At 40.4% G+C, this 19057-nt stretch overlaps 1 protein-coding gene across 2 annotated transcripts in view; it reads right to left on the bottom strand.

The window, feature by feature from the left end:
- Positions 1 to 271: 271 nt before the first annotated feature.
- Positions 272 to 19057, bottom strand: part of Bckdhb (branched chain keto acid dehydrogenase E1 subunit beta) — a 173852-nt gene continuing 155066 nt past the window's right edge. For both annotated transcript variants that reach the window (XM_057767311.1, XM_057767312.1), the window contains exons 10-11: positions 2137 to 2285; positions 272 to 531 (exon numbers count right to left, since the gene is read on the bottom strand). In XM_057767311.1, the coding sequence (XP_057623294.1) occupies positions 2145 to 2285 (141 nt within the window). In that variant the 3' untranslated portion in view covers positions 272 to 531; positions 2137 to 2144. The remainder of the gene's footprint in view (positions 532 to 2136; positions 2286 to 19057) is intronic.

Here is a 19057-nt window from a genome sequence, read left to right as displayed (position 1 = left end):
TGATTCAATCCCTCTAGCCTAGTGAAGCCAGGTCCGCAAGTACCCTTGTTCCACCAAGACGGAGCGATGGAGAAACACATTCCAAAAGTTGTGCCAACTCAAAACCATCTTGACCATAAAGAATTAAACCAAATACAATAAAGAGAAAACGTCAGCATTTCTAGAATAAATATTTTACTTTAACTCAAATTCAGCTAGCAAGTTAACAACCCATTATTCTGCAATGAGAATCTTTTTTACCAACTGAAGAAGACACACACAACTTGAAGGCAATGTGATTTTGCTTTATTGAATACAACACGACCCAATATTTATAGTTATGAAACAATCAGAAGGCCGCCCATGGAGCTCTTATCACATTCAATCCCCCCAATCCACTCATATTAATACAACAAGTGATTTGTAGCTCTTCAGCCAATATCCATCATAGTTAATTTCATAAAATTATATGTAAGAAGAAAGAAGTCTAAGGATATATTAAAAAAAGTTCAGAAAAATATCTCCATATCTAGTCATAATCTTCCAGGCTTTCTGTAAAAGAAACCAGTAACAATTATAAGCATTCTTAGCTCCGTGCATACTTACTTTCTTTAGTAATATATTTAACTTTCAACACAGAAAAGCTATTTTACTCCTTTATCACATTGTTGGCATTGGCTAACATATTTTGTTTATACTTAAAATAGTATGCGCAAGCCGAATTTAAAGACAACAAAATTTATTTTAAAATATTTTAAAACTAGCAGTAAGTCAGATGGCCACATTTCCTTGATTTTCCAGCACAGAGCCCATGGAGAGACTCCTCTAGAGAGGAGGAAGATCTCCAAAGAGCCCTAGGGGCCACTGACCACAGAACCCAATACTTTAATGACATCAGAAATACAGACTCTGTACCGACAGGGCTGTGTAGTCAATACCTCTAATTGACATCTGTAACAATAGTCTCAAAACACAGCTACGAGACTGTGGAGACTGTGGGAATGTAGCCACAAAAGGGGGCGTTATTTACACAAATGCTTTCTATGATCTACAAGCTGGCTCCGTAACCCGCGAACAGAATTTAAGAATTGCATCATTCCGTATTATAACAGGGAAAGGCTGCTGCCACCATGCCGAATTTATTTTCCTTTTATCTTCTGAAAAATCTTGGTCCCTCAAAGTGCATTATTATTACTTTCTGGACAACTAAGATATTAAAATATAAATTCGCCAATCTCTCATCTCCTCATTTTGGAACACATTAAAAGCAGGGTGTCAGTGTTGGCAACTTCTATATTAAAAACTTGAAAACCAAATAATTCTTAGCAATATTCTTTTTTTCGTCTTCCTAGAACAGCACTGCTGACAGGCTTGGTAAGTCCAACTTAGAAAACACTGTGAACAAATAGAATCTCTCATCCAGCTTTCAGAAGACACTCGCAAGCTGGTTGTGGCAGCACACGCCTATGAGTCCAGCACTTGGGAGGCAGAGGCAGGATGATAGGAGACTTTAAGGCCAGCCTGAGCTGGAATTAGATCTTGTTTCAAAACCAAACAAGCAGGCCCTCCCTCCTACCAATTAAAACATTCACTTGTCAAAAAAGATTCTGCAAATAGCAGTAATGTCAGGTTTTTTTTTCTTTCGATTTGTTTATTTCTTAGTAAAAATTTCTCTATACTAGATAGGCTTTCTTGAAAGGAAAAAAAAGAAAGAAAGAAAGAAAGAAAGAAAGAAAGAAAAGTTTTCTGGATAACATGAAGATAAACTTCTGAGTGTCATTTAACATATCATAAACAACTAGAGTCTGATCTGGGAGGGGTCCCTTTCAAGAAACAGAAATCACGTTTCTATGTAAGCAATTTTAAAAAGCTGGAACAATACAACATGAAGGGGAAAACTGGGACCAGAGTAGAAGACAGTGTATCTGATTATTTAATACCAGCACGCTGATGCCACCTATAGATCTTACTACTCTTGACACATGTCTACTGGGTGTAAACATGCTAGCAGAAGTTTGAGCATCTTTATGAAGTAAACACTTTGCTATGAGAGTTACTGTTCACCAAAATAGAAGACACAGGTGGCAGCTGATGCTGAGTAACAGCACAAACGCCATCTGTACACATCTATACACATCAACAGAAGGTAACACCTACCTCTGTGGTCAATAGTTGATCATCTTGCGAAGGGCGTCATAGCACTTCCATTTGTCCGGGATATAAAATGGCTCAAAAATGTGAGGAAATGGGGTGTCATATCCACACACTCTAGATATTGGAGCCTCTAAGTTCAAGAAACATTCTTCCTACAGAGAAAGAACAAAACAGTAACATGTTTCCCCTCACGGAAATAAAACAAATGCACTTAAAATAATTCAACTATGTAAAACACAATTACTGCTATGGATCTCAAAATGTCTCAGTATGTTGTCACTTAAAAGCAGGTATGTGTGGCATGTTGGCATGATCCCAACTTTCCTTGAAATGTTTTCGTACATGCATGTGCTGCTATCGCCACATAGATCCCTCAGCAGCACCCAAGTAGGCTCACAGCAATCATACTGCAGCGAGGATAAATGCCGAGCAAGACAACACAGCAGATTCTTATAGCACTTACCCTACCGCTTGAAATTAGTCATAATGTATGCTTTCTCATGTTGCCCGTACTTTGCTTTAAATTTATAGAATGACTGGGTATTGCTTTTGTAAGTTCATGTCTGGCGTTGCTGCTGTGCACCAACTCTATCAAGGCGCTTGACTATCCTCATTACTCTTCCGACCTGGCTTGTGAAGATGCTGCTGGCCCGTGGCTACTCATGGCCCATGTCCTCTACATGACAGGCATGTGCTAAGCTCTCAGGTGTTAACCTTGAGACTCCTCACTGGAGCAGCCTCCTTTAAATATAATTCTCAATTACACATGCAGGTGACAGAGAGATTTCGGCCCTGAGTGCCCAAAGTGATAACCTAAGCATGGCCCGCGGCAGTGTTCAACTTCTTTGTCTTGGGTAGAAATCTAGTGCAAAAACACAAAATCTAAATTTCTGAAGAACAAATGGTGCACAAAGTCATCCTTCAGTGAAACGGCTACATAATTTATTTTATTATTAAAAATTTCCACCTCCTCCCCACCTCCCATTTCCCTCCCCCTCCCTCTCCAGTCCAAAGAGCAGACAGGGTTCCCTGCCCTGTGGGAAGTCCAAGATCCTCCCTGCTCCATCCAGGTCCAGGAAGGTGAGCATCCAAACAGGCTAGGCTCCCTCAAAGCCAGTACATGCAGTAGGATCAAAACCCAGTGCCATTGTCCTTGGCTTCTCAGTCAGCCCTCATTGTCCGCCATGTTCAGAGAGTTCGGTTTGATCCCATGCTTTTTCAGTTCCAGTCGAGCTGGCCTTGGTGAGCTCCCATTAGATCAGCCCCATAATTTTTTTAAATCAAATTTGAATAAAATGTTAAAGATGAATGATAGAAGATATAACAAAACTACTCTGGAGAAAATATCATTAATTTAACTAGTAGCCATTATCTGAAATAAAACCCTTGGATTTAAATTAAAATAGTCTCACACTGAATGGCCTCCAATAGGATCAGCTGAGTGCTCAATAGTCTTACATGTCATAGTGTTTCTAAATTATCTTCTGAACAAATATTTTATATAAAGATACCATGAGAGCATATTCAATCTGTATCTATCATGGAAGCTATTATTGTCAGTACAAGTGTAATGCGGACATAAAAGACATGCAAATCAGGTAAGTAAACTTCAGAGAGAGCTAGCTGGACACGTACAGAGCTCTCCGGGGTCCCACTAGCCACAACAACTTCAGTATCAAATGCCAAACCAGTGTTACATTTCCGGGCAATAGGAATCTCCATGAACAACCGCAGAACCTCACCACATAAGCCTACAGAGTCATCTAAGAGGTCCACGGACAACAACCAAACCAGGTCCAACAAAGAGGGTCTTCAATGCAACAAGGACTTTTAAAGAGGTTTAGTTTGTCAGTTTGGGATGGACTCAGTTTAATTTAGAGGACTCCGACTTGAACACTGCATTCTTTGTAAAAAAAAAAAAATAGCTGAGGACACAGGATGGTACAGAAAATGAAAGACAAATCACGTCACTAACGGCCTTTGATTTCACCCCTATTGCAACCAGTAATTTATAAAAAGTCACTTGTCAATGTTACTAACATTACTCCCTTTTGCATACTGACAAGAGCAAACTTTATTGTTCTCGAACAGCACGACTCCTAATTCAAGAATGTGATCTTTGATTTTTCCAGGAAGTCATCTATGCATTTGCACGAGCAAACAGACAGAAAAATCTACCACTTAGTCACACTGGAACTATAAATGGTGTACCCTCCAAGGCTGGGAACGACAAGGAGGGAAAAGATTTCACTTTGTACCTTATCAGATCTATTTCAGGCTTTAGGAGACAATGCTGATCCTGCCATCAAGCAACAGCGAACAAAAGAGTAAAGAATCAATTTTCGTCTGAATGAAAGTCTCTATTTTAGATTTCAGAGATTTGTGATTTTATGCTTAGCTTTTCCTCACCTCAGAAGCCACGCTGTAAGTTAAGTGAAAAGGAATTAAATGATTATATGCATAAAACTCCAGTCTACAAATGACGGAAGAGAGTTCAAGGATGTTGAGCAGGAGACTACAAACGGAGCTTTCAGTGTAACTAGCATGTGCCCTACGGAGGTGGTCTAGCTTGAATTCTACCTTTTTTTTTTGTCTAAATGAAAGACATTAACCAAGACCCTTTAGTTATTTCTTCCACAGACTTCAAGTGGAACACATTGTAAAGCAATTGGAAATAAGATGTCTGGATCAATCAGGCAGCTGTACTGGTGCCCAATGACCTGGCTTATATGCAAATTACTTGTACCACTACATCCCTTTAAACTCCATCCAAATAGCACAACCTTGGTCAGTACCAGGCTTTTCATGAATCTATATACACATGCCAACAGACAGAGGCAGACACACATGCACACACACACACACACACACACACACACACAAGAGCGTTTTGGAAAAGAAATGCCTGAAACTCATTATCAGATATACAGGCTAATGTATGAAACTAATCCTTCAAATCCTCTCTCTCCATTATAACCATACAGATATCACCATGTGTGCTAAATTCTCAAGACAATCTAAGTTAATTACTTTTATCTGTTCTATTGGCTACTTAAGTATAATTGCTTGTTTTTGTTTAATTTTACTCCACTTTGGTTCTTTTTTTTTTTTTTTTTTTTTGAGCGAGGGTCTCACTGGGCAGCCCAGGTAGGCCTTGAACTCAATATATAGACCAGGCTAATCTTGAACTCTTGCCAGTTCTAATATGTCAGGCCCAAGTGCTAAGATTATGAGCATGAGATGCATGCCCAGCTTAAGCAAATACACATGGAAAAATTATATTTGCTGACATTTAACCTAGTGCATAGAGTGAGGAATTAAGTAATAGCCTAGCCCACGGGGCTGTAAAGAAGGTTATATGTAATGTCTAGGGCAGGGCCAGAGCTGGCCTGGACCATATTTTGTCTTTCTCCTCAGAGAGAGCAGCATGCATGGACTGGCAGCAGCCTGTTCCAACACGGTCACCATGTAACAAGGGCCAATAAAGAAACCACACTGGAGCCACAAGAGGCTTTCCTCAGGCTATCGGAGGTCCAGTGAGAGGATGGCTGTGAACCCTGATGTCATACAGTGACAGCTGCGTACTGTTTGCTCATGGTGAGTCCGTCTAGAGGACCTGCGTGAAACTCCAAAACAGCCTGCGGATTTACTTCTGAACAGTGCTTTTACAACTGTGAGGCTTTTTCCCCCTAAAATATGTTAATAAGAACAGTGACAGCGCTCACAATGTGCCAGGCTCTGTGCTCAATGAGCTATGTGTTTTATCTCCTTTTATTCCATTTCCTGAGCGAGGAGACTTAGGAAACTGTCTGAGGTCAAATATTTACTTGCAGCGATAAGCAGAATCCAAGCGCCGCTGCAAAGTCTGTGGTCTCAGTCTCTCCTCTTCAAACTTAGATTTATTACTTTAACTTTTTTAATTAAAAATCTATGTTGGGGGGATTTTCGTGCCACAGAGTGCACGTGGAGCTCCGAGAAGACTTCCAGGATTCGGTTTTCTCCTCCTGCCACAGGTTCTGGGAACTGAACTCGGGTCATCTGGCTGAGATGGCAAGTGCCTTTATCTGCTGAGCCACCTCGGCAGGCCTAGATGGATTCATTTTGAGAATAGAATAATGACAGAAAAAATGAATTAGGAATGCATTCTAAAAGGGAAAATTGAACGCAGCTTGGGTTACACAGTTTTACAAGAGTACTGAATGGTGCAAGGTGTTAATAGTGCCAGACAGGCTTGGAAGTCTCTACCCCATCGTAAGAAGGGGGGAAGATCATGTAACGTGAAGAAAATGAAAGCACAAGTGTGCATGAAGGTAAAGCGCGAGACAAGGAACACATGTCCTGGGACTGGCAGCCTCTGTGCTCCTACGAGATCTGAGCAAGCACAGTTCCCACTGTTTACGTATTAGCCATCTGGATTGCTCTGCACACCACAGCAGGGAGGGAAACAAGCACTCTAAAATAATTCCAAATCACTAAGATCATGGGCACAGGCAAAACACGTCTTCATTTGCCCAATTCCTATAATATAAAATACACATTTATTTCCTTGTTTTGTTTTTGGAAAACAAATTATCATGAGATCAGAAGTGACAGAGATTCTTTGAAGTTTTAAGCAGGTAAGAAAAAACAATTATAAATTCATGAAACTGGGTCCATTATAGTTTAAGGTAAAGAAAATATTACTGAGGTTTTAGCTATCCTGCATTTCTGTCTGTATTTTGCTAGATGTAAGTGCACTTGAGTGTGTCCCACATTGAAATCTTCCTTAGTTCCTATGTCAGTTTTATTTGGACATGGAGGCTGGGGAAGCAGACTAGGGTTAGATGAGGTCATGGACCCCTTGACAGCAGCAGTGACTTTAAAAAAAGAAGAGAGATTGGACATAGCGCTATTGCTAGGTGTAGTCATGATATCCTCCAGGATGATATGTCATAATAATGGCCCTCAGCAGATGCCCAAACAATGCAGTTCAACTTTCCAGCCTCCGGAAACAAGAGCCACTTTAGCTGTTCCTATAAAGTCAACAGTCTCCAGTATTTTGTTACAGCAACAGAAAAACAGACTGAGATAGTAATAAATATTGTATATGTGTGTATACATATATATATATATACATTTGCATAAATACATGTTAGGGCTTTCATGGAATCCCTCGAAACCTCACAATAGATGACATCATTTTCCTCATTAAAAAACTAAGTTCAGCAGCCACTGATTTTCCTGTCTCCCTGAAAAGACTATTTAAGCACTCCAGAACACTGTGGCTACTTCAGTAGACCTCAGCAAATCCTTAAGTTGTTTTTATGGTAGGGTTGCATAATATAATTGGCATAGCATGGAATCTGGAATTTTATCTGAGGAGAATCTTTATTCTGGTATGATTTAATCTTTCCAAGTCTCCATAAGCAAAATTAAAACACTTTGTATGTTGCATTATTGTAGTTTTCTACCATTCTGTAGCTCTTGCCTATTTGCCTCTTTAGATGTGCAGTAACATATGAAAGGCTGCTTATTTTCATGCCTGACACGTCAGAATAATCTCTGAGTTTTTGTTTTCCTCTTAAGATTTTCCAAGTTAAAGAAGTCCCTCATCTATAATAAAGCAGGGATCTGATGCAGCATTGAAGAAATACTCTGCCATGCCAACAATCAAACCTGAATTGTGTCAGCCACAAAAGCACACATCCCAGCAGCTCCTTGCAAGGCCTTAAAACGCATAAGAAAGCACCCCAAATACATTAAGAGGCCCATGAAGGAGGGTGGAGGTAGCTATGCTGGCCCACTGAACAGGCTGCACTTAGCCCACAAGTCAGAGTCTAGTGTTGCCACCTGGTGGGGAGCATAGATCCTGGCTACTAATTGCTAAGCCCTGGAGCTAGTGACAAATCAAACTTTAGTGAGACGGGTAAATCAAGACCTCAAGAAACGGTTAAAATATCCTGCATTCCAAAAGAACTTCTCTCCGCGTGGTGAGGCCATGAAAAGGGGATATGTCACCACACAGATGATGAAGTCCAGTGGATTAGAGGATGTCATGACGGCTAAACATTTGGGAAACTAGTCAAGAGGACTATACAATACTATTCGGTATGTCTTTTACACACCCCTTTGGTTTTTGTTTATATTTTTAATTCAAGGCCATTCCAGGCTCACATTTCTTTCTAAGAGGAATTCTGGAATAATGTGTACTCAGTTCTTCTGGTGACAGAAAGTTGGATGTAGCCCATTGTGCGAGACTCACCACCACCAAGAGCTGGAAAGCTGTGAAGCCAAGTCCAAAGAGAACGTAGAAACTATAGGCCTTTCCTATGTGTTTTGCTGTCTTACAGCTAGTATTCTGGCTGATAAAATTGCTGAACAAGTATTAACTAATTTTTCTATTCACTTAATGGAATTTGAGGAAAGCAGAAACAGTGGAAACACCTGGTTAAGTCAAATGGACAGGTGTCACTGGTAGGTCTAATAGATCAGGCTTCCATGGTCTAATAAGAAGAAACATTACTCTATAACCCAATTCCAAGGGAAAAAACAGAAGATTTCATTTTAATTGGCTTTGTTAACAAACCAGTCCAGTACTGATGGTCCCTGAACATCACCCATGTCACTGGGACCATTTAAACTATAGATTATATTTCATGTGAGGGTGGGAGTGGATTAAGTTGTGGCTGTCAGGAGCACTGAATGAGGCAGACACATCAAAGAAGTATGACCCATTTCTAGGAAACTGTATTTTGAAACAGCTTGAAGTGATCTGTGAGTATAGTGGCATTTGCACTTACGCCCTAATATAATTTGGTTCACGTTAGTTTACTAGTAAGTAACAACAGATTTCTTTCTAAGTAGTGCTAGTTGCTTAGACGCACATAACTAGAAGCACAAGAGTTAAATACTAAAAACACAAAGAAGACTAAACTAGTTTTCCAAAATTACATGTAGTGGATAGCCTGAAAGTCCACGAACTTTATATTAATCCCAGTTATGTAAGGCTAGTCGTCACCCAGCTTCCAAATATTATCACAGAATATTTGTTTTAAATCTGCCATGAAAACTTGCCCACAGTCAAAACATGAGTTTCAGCAAATGAGAGAGAGAACTCTGATGTCTTGAATCACACTTCCCCCTACACATGAGTCACGGGGACCTGCAGAGGGCCCTGTGCCAGCAGTTCCAAGTCACTGAACTAAATCAATGCAACTGCAACAATGTTCAGTTAAGCTAAAGCTTTAAACACTGTGCATGATGTTTTTGAAAGAGAGCTTAAACTACATATATGCTATAATGTGCCAATTTTCCATGGGATTAGACATGAAAGTCATTCTTCAGTAGTCACAGGGTCCCACCCTAAACCCAGGTCGGCGGGATATCCTCAGAAATGAGAGGTATATGTCATTGTCCCAGTAGTTTGCGCAGGAGATGCAGACCACTAACCCCAATACGACTCAACAAGACACTGTATGAATGATATCATTTTACCCAGATTTAGAAAATGCTGGAAAATATTACTGCTAAACCAAACTATTTCGACAGAGTTTCTAAGTGTAAAAATCATAGTCATAACTAAATTCAAATCTGAGGTCTCTGTTATATAACTTCACTGACACATCTTCAATGTCTGCCATTAGGACTCCATCTCTTCATCTTTAACACAAATCACTGATAATTTGATGAGAAAATTTTCAGCATCTCTTTTAGCTGCTTAAAGAACACACTGAATCCCAAATTAGTGTTTCTTTAATTTGAACTCTGTCTCTATCTGCCTCTTTGTCTCTCCCTCATATATATATAATGTATATTATATATATATATTATATATATATGAGCGAGAGAGAGAAAGATATAGATATAGTCTACTTAAGTTCCAAATCTACTTTTAAAAAGGAATCTTATTTTCTGAAGCTGGAAACACACTGTTTCAGACACCCTGGGTTTCCCTGGATACAGCCAAGCTACCTAACACCCAGTTGGAAATGACATTAAATAGGCAAAGAAATGCTTCGCAATTCAGAGTCACAATATGCCACAATATTAACATCTTAATATGAAGATTCAGCGACTCTTGATGTATTCCCTGTACAAACTGAAGTAGTACAAATTCTAAAATCACAATTATATATTAAATCAATGCCTCATATACTAATATAAAAAGGGTTGTTATAGAGATTAGGTTCCTGCTTTTCAAAGCTTGTTTTTAAATTTTGCTATTTTAAAATAAGAGCTGATGAAAACAAGGCCATGGTAACCTACTCTTTCATTAGAATATATCTGAAAGTATTTTTTTTAAACATGATACCTCACTACTATGGTCTAGGGACCCAGACATTTTAAAATATCAGCTTGTTTTAATTTTCATGAATTCTAAACCAGGCATCACAAACATTAAAACCTAGCACCTCATCAATACAACTTTGGTTTCCTAGTTAAAACCTGCAAAGGTTTTGTCCGACTTTGGAATTTCCCCTGGAGTCTCGAACTATGACCTGGGATGCTCACCATTTTCAATAAATGACAGAGTAAAAATAATGACTCAAAATTAATTTCATCATTAAATCCCCCTGCAACAAAGTTACAGCCTCTGAGGCTGTTTTGGGGCTTCACAATTTCTCAGCTCAAGACGAAGACTCCTTTGAAATAAACTATGTGCAGTTTGACATGTACAGTGCACTGGGACGTAATGCTTTTGTTAAAATATGTTATATGCAGAAAGGGGGAAGGCAGGGCTCTCAAATTTCCACAGACGCCAAAACTTCTCAAATTTTATAGTTCAAATTCTTCCTATAGAAAAGAGCACGAAAGAAGCCAGCAGCGGCATGAGGAGGCAGAATTTCCTTAGGATGCGGACACATAATGATAAACATAAGGGAGCGGCAGTTCGGAGTCTCTTCGGGATCAAACAGCTGTGTTCTCCATAAGGTAGGATTCCTGGGGTGCTTGGCACCTGGAAATTAAAATCCTCCTCAAAAGTGACTCTGGATGATCTCAGAAAGCCATGCTTCTGCAGGTTTTTCCACAAAGGTCTTGGTGGCGCAGGCTACGACCACCAGATGTTCAGAAGTCAGGCTTTAGGCATCATCCCAGCTAAGGTGACCTCTGCCTGAAAGGAGATGCCTTGCTTAGAGTTTGAGCTGCCGAGTAAGTTAGAAGTCGTCATTCCTCTACTTCTGCCACCTGTCCTGATGTCTCAAGCCATAAAGTGAAACTAAAAGGAACAGAGGGATTCCTCTCCAACTGTCCCCTGCTTTGTAGAAAGAAAATCTGAGAAGCTGGATTTTTTTTTTTTAAAGGTGGCTAAAATAAGTTATTTCAAAAATTAGTCTTGATAAAACAGCAAGGTTTTGGAAAGCTATTTTTTTCTTTAAACATGTTAACTTTCTACATTGCTGTTTATGTTTAAACGAGTGTGAAAATAGCTTGCTAAACATACACACGCAGAAAACAAGCTGGGGGAGAGTGACCACGTAACACATATGCGTGATGCCAACCACGTCAATGCTTTATGAAATGAAACACTTCTCTTAAAAATTACGGGTGCCATAGCAATGTAACCTTTCCAGTTTGATTTTGCTGAATATATTAGGCCGAGTTATTCTTCAGCAGTTTGACTCTAGCCACTAGATAGATTACTTTAATTTTAACAGCAAAGCGTAGCAGAAATAAATGGTACGTGTTGTTATCCATCATTTGGAAGATATTTGGTCGGAAACGTGATGCTGTTTTTGTCTGCTGCGACTCGTAAAGTTGTCTTTGTCCTCATGAAATTTAGTCACCAAACGAGTAACAAATTAAATTCATGGTAGAGATATGTGACAAGAGCAAGAAAGGGGCATGGGAAACCCTCATTATTCAGACGCTATGACTTCAGCATCACACTAAGCTTAGCCTGTTCATGAAAACAAAGCCAGCAACTACAACGGTTGCTAGTATCTAATTCAAATGAAATGTGGAATTCAAAGTGCATTTCTCTCCCCACTGATGTTTCTGCCTTTAAAACTGGTTGTATCTTACAACAACACTTTTTAGGTTGAATGCCTATGAATTTCAAACACATTTTCCTGTCAGTATTTCAGGAGTCAAGAAATGGTTCACTTCCATGTCATTCTGTACTCCCGCGATTGAGAAAATTAGGTGCTGATAAGATGATTTCAGCTCTGCACGCAGCCTTACGGAGGCCGTACTGCATGCTCAGTGCAGATAGCCTTCCAACGAAGAGGATAAAATCAAGATTTAACAGAGGGGTGGCAGGCGACTGACATCAGGCTTAACACCTTCATAGTCAAGTGTAGAAACGTCTGACGAAAGGTGCTGTTAGCAAGGGGCTTGAGATGACCTAAGTTAGCAGCGATGTAAAAGCTAAAATTCACATGTTTTCTTTAGATATCTCAGATCATTTACTTACTGCCATCTTCCTCTTTTAAGTCTGCTTACTTACTTGGGACTGAGTTCCAAAAATTAAATCAGGTCCTCTAACGACAAAATCATGAAAATACTGTCTCACTGGCACCCCAGGGATCACAGGGGTTCACATACCGGTCATACGTCATGACTAATGATGTACCTAAGCACCAGCGGCCTCAAACAAACAATCTGGCATATAATCAGCACACGCAAGGAGCAGCCAAAAAGCCAATATGGAGAAATACAGAGAGGGAGGAAAAACGAAACTGTCGATGTGCCTGTGAGCTCGAGGGAGGAGCATGCATACGTACACATAGAAGCAGGCCTGCCACGAACTAACCCAAACTAAACAGTAACTAAATGGAAGCTCCTCTCCAATACAAGTTAGCATTAACTACCTATATAGTCTGACTTAATCCTTCCATCATCTCTGTGTGCTGGTGGGAAGTAAAGTTTGGCTGGGAGAAGCAGAGGAAAGAGCTGAGTTCACACAGGTATGCACACATTGCTGGCGATCTGAACCAGTGGTATTCACCTATCACAGGGGCAACATGAGAGACTCAGGTAGTCAAAGACACTTGCTTGGACCCAAAGTCACTCTGTAGTTACCACAACTACGGCACCTGTGAACAGGATTCGTGGTTTCTTTCAAGTTGAACTGGGATCATTTTATTTTTTTAAGTTTTATAAGAAGCAGAAGAGTTAGAGCCAGTTGTGAGGAAGAGGGCTCAGACAGTGGGACCTAGACAGCTCTCTAATCAGAATTACAGCAAGCCAAGCTTGGGTTTGCAGGCTAGGACATTTTTTTTTTTTTTTTTTGAAAAGGCTTTCTGAGAAGATGAGCATGGGAGGAATTTGTTTGTAGCTAATTCTGAGAAGGTTGCATTAATATGTGAACGTGAGAGCTCAACTTGATTTCAGCTTCTGGCCAACCATGGAAGGTTGACAGTTTCTACAGAGTTTCCAATCATTAAAGCACTCCATAGGAAAATGAAATCTGTTCCCTTTCATTTATTTCCTCATTTACAACACAGTCTAGGTGAATTTATGTAACTAAGTACTTTGATTAAACTATGACAACTTTTTGATAGGCTGGTGAAATACTTTAAATAAGCATAGTTTGCAAATCTTAACTTGGCTTCACTTTAAATTGGAGAATAAAATTTAATCTCCTCACAGTAAATAGTTTATAGCTGTTCTCCACAATTAACTCATTTTTTAGGACTCTACCACTGGAAAATCAAATTTCTAAAGTATTTAAATAAATGAGAATTAAGTTAAATGCTCCCCCTTTTTTTCTCAATCGAAACAACAGACAACAGAACAAGCCACTGAAATTACAATCTTAAAGCCAATGTAAACGTAAGTGTGACACAGGGTCCCTGTCTCAGAGTGCATACGCCAGCCACAGTCCGTGCTTATTGGCACAGCCCCACGGTGACACTGGGTGTTTACTAGGGAGCTCTGGGCTCCCCTCGGCAGTGGAAGATTACCTGAACATATACATAAGTTTCATCTACTGGACACTGTCGTGTGCAGATGGAACCATCCGCAGCATTAAAGCAAATAAATCCTAGCTCACTGAATGGACATCCCAGACACCCCTGAAAAAGTTTCACTTCTAAAAGTGCTCTCTCTTTGTGTGCATGTGTTGTGTATACATATGTACGCATGTACACACAAACATATATATGTACACACATAGTGCATATATATATATGTGAGTGTGTGTATGCATGTGTATATGTATCAGAGTTTCCAATGCATTCAAGTCACACTGCCTTCAATTCCCAGCCCCCAAAACGAGCATGCTTCCATGTGATATAACAAATCGCTAACCCACAAGGATTTTCCCTAGGTTTCCTCCAAGGCTAATTACGTAGCAAATCTAATTAAGTTCATATGATTCATCTCAGCAGCAGGTACTTTAGTTACTTCGGCCCAGCCAAGAGGGGTCTGAAGCGTGTGTTCTCCCTCCAAAATAATCACACTGCGTGCCAAACTGATAACCATTAAACACAGCTGCGGCGCAAATGTGCGGTCTCGGCCCTGTAAATACAGTGTTCGCACATCAATCTGCACTCCGAGCAATTGCTGGTTCAGAACTACCGCCTGAGCATGAGGTGCTGCTGCAGAGTACTCTGTGCACGGAGGTCCATCTGTAGTTTCACTAGTGGCTTTGTAGCGACAGGGGAATTCCCTGCTCTTAAGAGCACACCTCAAAACCGAAAACCTCAGACACTGAAATGCATTGGACCAACACCTTGTTTGACTGCTTTGCTTAGGTTTGATAGCTATATGAATAAGAACATAGTGTTTTCTGTGTATTTGAGAGTACATTCACGGAATAGTCCACACGGAAGATAGTTAAGCTCATTCTTGAAGAAAATCGCAAAAATTCATCAACACAAATTGTTTTTAACTCCAGTTCTTAAAAGTACAAAACAAAGACATGACAAACTCACACTGCAGAAACTGAACTCCTCTGTATTTGAGTAAAGCAAATAATTCCTTTGCGGAGGGGTGCTCCAAACTCAGTGGGTTGTGGGTTGTTTAAGGCCATGATCGCATTCGCTCCAGAGACTGCGAGATCACCATGGCAACTATCCTTCCCCAAGACATGCAAGAAGCAGTGTTCTGAAAACATGCTCTTCTTTCTGCACTGATAACAATATGACCTAGGCTTAAGAACAAAATCCACCTATTTTTGTGCAAAGCTAACAGTGTGTTTGCTGACCAAATCACTGCCGTAGAATTCAGCTTTGTTAATGAAAGGAAGAACAGTGAAACCAGTCATTGTGTGCCAGTTTTGAAACAAAGCAAAATTTGTGACTTCAGTAAGTCGGGATTGTTACAGTTGGAGTAGCTAAGTGTGTGGGCCCAGGCCGAAGAAAAATGGCGGTTAGAGAGGAAAGAGCTTATCACAAGCAACGCTGGCAAGCAGGAACGCCATATGCTTCCCCAGAGCTCTTGGAGTGTCTCAAAAGAGGCACACATTTCAATAGTTGTATTATCTATCTGTAGTTCTTCCTAGCTGCCTCATTCTTGTTGTGCAGGGTAAGTGCAGGGTACAGACTTCCGAGTGAAGTATCTCACTTTACTTTTTTTGTTGTTGTTTTTGTTTCTACTGGATCAGGTATCGCTTGCTAAGTGTTGACTCAGTCTAAATGTGCAAAACCAACACTGTCTCACAAGCCTTTATATTAGCGGTGCTCAGCTCGACCAGAGCTTCACCTTGAGACATTAAAGAGCTTCATGCGTGTGCATGCGTGCACACACTCTTTCTCTCTCACACACAGTTTAAAAAACAGCCTGAAGATATTTTCACTCCTTAGCAAGGCCTAAACACCTTCTCCTTCCTATAACAGATGCTACGCTGTTGCCCCCATGATCACACGCCGTGAATGAGTTTCCTAGATCCCCAAGATTACTCTTGTCACCTTGCTCCCCAAGCCCAGAACAGATGTGTGTCAAGGAAAGGACGAAAAAAAGGGGGACAAAATCATTGCCTTCAATAAAGCCTCTTTAATCTAAAATCGTTCCTTATTTTCCTGTTTCCTGCTATGGTCAAACAGTCCACCTTCCAAATTCAGCTGAAATGCCCTTCTCCAAGAAGCCATCGGGGACTTAATAATGAAAATCTTTTACAAATGTGTTCATTTTTCTCAATTATTATTAGTTAAATATGAGTCCCCATTTTATCCCTCCCTGTGTGCACAGGAAACATGTTTAAAAGGCACTGAAAAGGAAGGGGATTCCAAAGGAGGGGTGCAGGAGGTGGAAGAGGACCACCAGATGGCCACCAGACCAGCCACGACAGGAAGACAGCTGCAAGTCTGTCTGCTATTTCACACATCCACACTGTACCAAGTCCATACGTGTAGCTCTCGGGGCTCCTTCATGGGGAATCTAAAGGTATCGTCAGAGATGTTGCTCCTTCTGACGGCCACAGTGATGACAGGAGCAAGCGAAGGGACGCAGTGGTGGCTAGCAGGTTAGAAGCCTTAGCAATTGGAGGGCGATGACCTCATTCTCCTAAAAATATCGGGATGAAAACTAAAATGTCCACTTGAGAAAGTCAAGAAAACAAAATTGAGGATTTTAGAATGAAAAATATTTCTCTATGGTTTGTGGCTAAATGGAATGCTTTCTTGGCTAATGTTCAAGTATCTTTTCTCTGCCAGTAATCTAATATATTTATGGTTGTATCCAGGGTCCTAATGCTAATATTACTCTCCCATTTACTCATGCTACTGCTTTCCTTTCTCTATTTTTTCTCCCCCACTGTTGAGTTTTTAATGAATATCTATTGTAAAAGAAAGGACTCAAAACCAAGTAACCTAGCAACGCACACAGAGGCCGTACGGTTAATGCCGCCTGCTGCTCGTCTGGCAAAAGTATGTTTCTACCATGCATACACTGATAGCCGTGTGCTTTACTGAGAGGCATGGGAGGAAATCCATTCTCTCTCACCGGCACCCTCAGTGCTTCCAGCTGCCAAGGTTGATTACGATGCAGCAGATTGTGAGCTGAGCCCATCAGAGTTTTGTTACCCGAAAAACTCAAGGGACTGTGAAGTAATCCATAAACTGAAGGTCAGATAGAAGCAGAAAGCTGTCTATACAGCCAATTATACAAAGTCCATAAGGGCACGCTTGCTTCTCCTTAGTATTTAAAAATTCTGATTTTTAAAAATTCTGGCTGTTTGAAAATTCTATTATCTGGTCTCTGGGTATGCACTAATTTCTTAGACCATTTAAGTAATTTACAACTAGCTTTCCATTCATGTTGAAAAACACACTTCTCTATGCCAAAGAATAATGAACAACTTACCATCTTTGACTGTTGGGCTAACATTGTACTGGAACGCAAGAACCTGAGTCCTTGTCCCCTCAATTTGTTGTAAGTAGGTGAGTGACAGTATGGCTCTCCCTCTCCCACTCAGTCCTGCATACTGTGGATCCACCAACAGAATGGCAAAAGAATTCACACTTCAGGGATGGGAAAAGCAAATGTCCTAGCATCACCATACACATATAAGTGCCGGGTTCCATCAGCAGAAGGCAAACCAGCACCCACAGTCTGGCAGCCAGCAGGCGTGCAGCGAAAGGCTTGCCTGAAAAATCTGAATTCTTGCTTATCTTTACACTTCTCGGGCTAGGAGAACAACAGAGGTTTAAGAGTCCTTAGACCATTGATAAGGGAAACGAAAGCTAGAAAGATATGAACAAGAAGAACCCAGCCTTGAATTTCTGGCAAAATGTTAGAGTCAGAAAATTTTCGACACTAAAATAGCAGGGGTAGGGGCTGAGGAGGAAGGGAAAACTATGAATGGCTACAGAAAAAGTCTGCCGAGTACCCAGGTCACAGTGCAAAGAAAAACTGGCCGTACTGGGAAAATGATCTTAGCATCATAACTAAGTAGGAGAGGAAAAACACACCCATAGGAAAACTATAGAGAAACTGCAGAGATGGCGGAGAAAGTACTGTCTCTCTTTATGACAAAAACCCATAAAGTTTAACAAAATCATCCAGAGAAAAGGGAAGGAAAAAATATAATGTCTGGAGGCTAAAGCGGGTTCACTTTTTTTGTGGGTAGATGAGACTCTCTGGGAAATTATAAAATGTCATATATTTAGTAAAAAGAAGGCACAGAATACACTAGAAGCAAGCATTATAAGCCACAAATCTGACAAAGTTCTTACATTACAAAATGTATAAATAAGTCTCAGGATTTAACTGTAAAACAAGAAACAGAAAAAACAAAATACAGAAAAATAATTAGAATGTGGTGGAAAAATGTGGAACAGACATTTCTCCAAAGAGGAATTATAGATGACCAACAGTCACATGAAAAGATGTTCCACAGAGTGAGACACGTGTTTGTGTGTGTGTGTGTTTATGTGTTGGTATGTGTGTGTGTGAGCCACACGTGCATCTCAGCCATAAGAACATGAGATGGAAGCATCGCTCTAACAAACATTTCGGCAGTTCCGGCACAGTTTCTTATACAAATAAATACGCACTTCCCAAGACTACAGTCAAACTCCTGGGCAGTTATCCCAGAGAAATGAAAAGTTATGTCCACTCAAAAACATGCACACAGATATTCATGACAGCCTTTTCATAACAGCAAAAGAAAAAACTGGAAAAGACCCAAATGTCCGTCAAAGAGTGAGCGATGGAAGAACTATGTTGCAGTCACGCCATTAAAAACTAATCAGCAATACAGAAATCTACCGATCCAACCTGGGTGAGCCCACAGACATAGGCTTACGGGGAAAGTCTCGATGGCTGGCCTTACAATTCCATCTACACACACAGCCTTAAACTGAGAAGACTGTAGACACGGAGAAAAGATGTGTGGCTGCTGGTAGACTGTGGAGCTGGGTACAAATACAAATGTGTAGAGCAAGGTAGTTTCATGTGCCGAAAAAGTTCCAGGTCTTATGGCAGGAAAAGCTACTTAAATCTGCATGGGGTAAAACCGGATAAAGCTAGATGCTTACATACAGAACATGCAGTTACACAC

The sequence above is a fragment of the Chionomys nivalis genome, chromosome 4 (assembly GCF_950005125.1).
Source record: "Chionomys nivalis chromosome 4, mChiNiv1.1, whole genome shotgun sequence".
Taxonomy (NCBI): domain Eukaryota; kingdom Metazoa; phylum Chordata; class Mammalia; order Rodentia; family Cricetidae; genus Chionomys; species Chionomys nivalis.
Note: the sequence above shows the minus strand (reverse complement) of the source record. Positions and strands in the feature narration are given on the sequence as shown.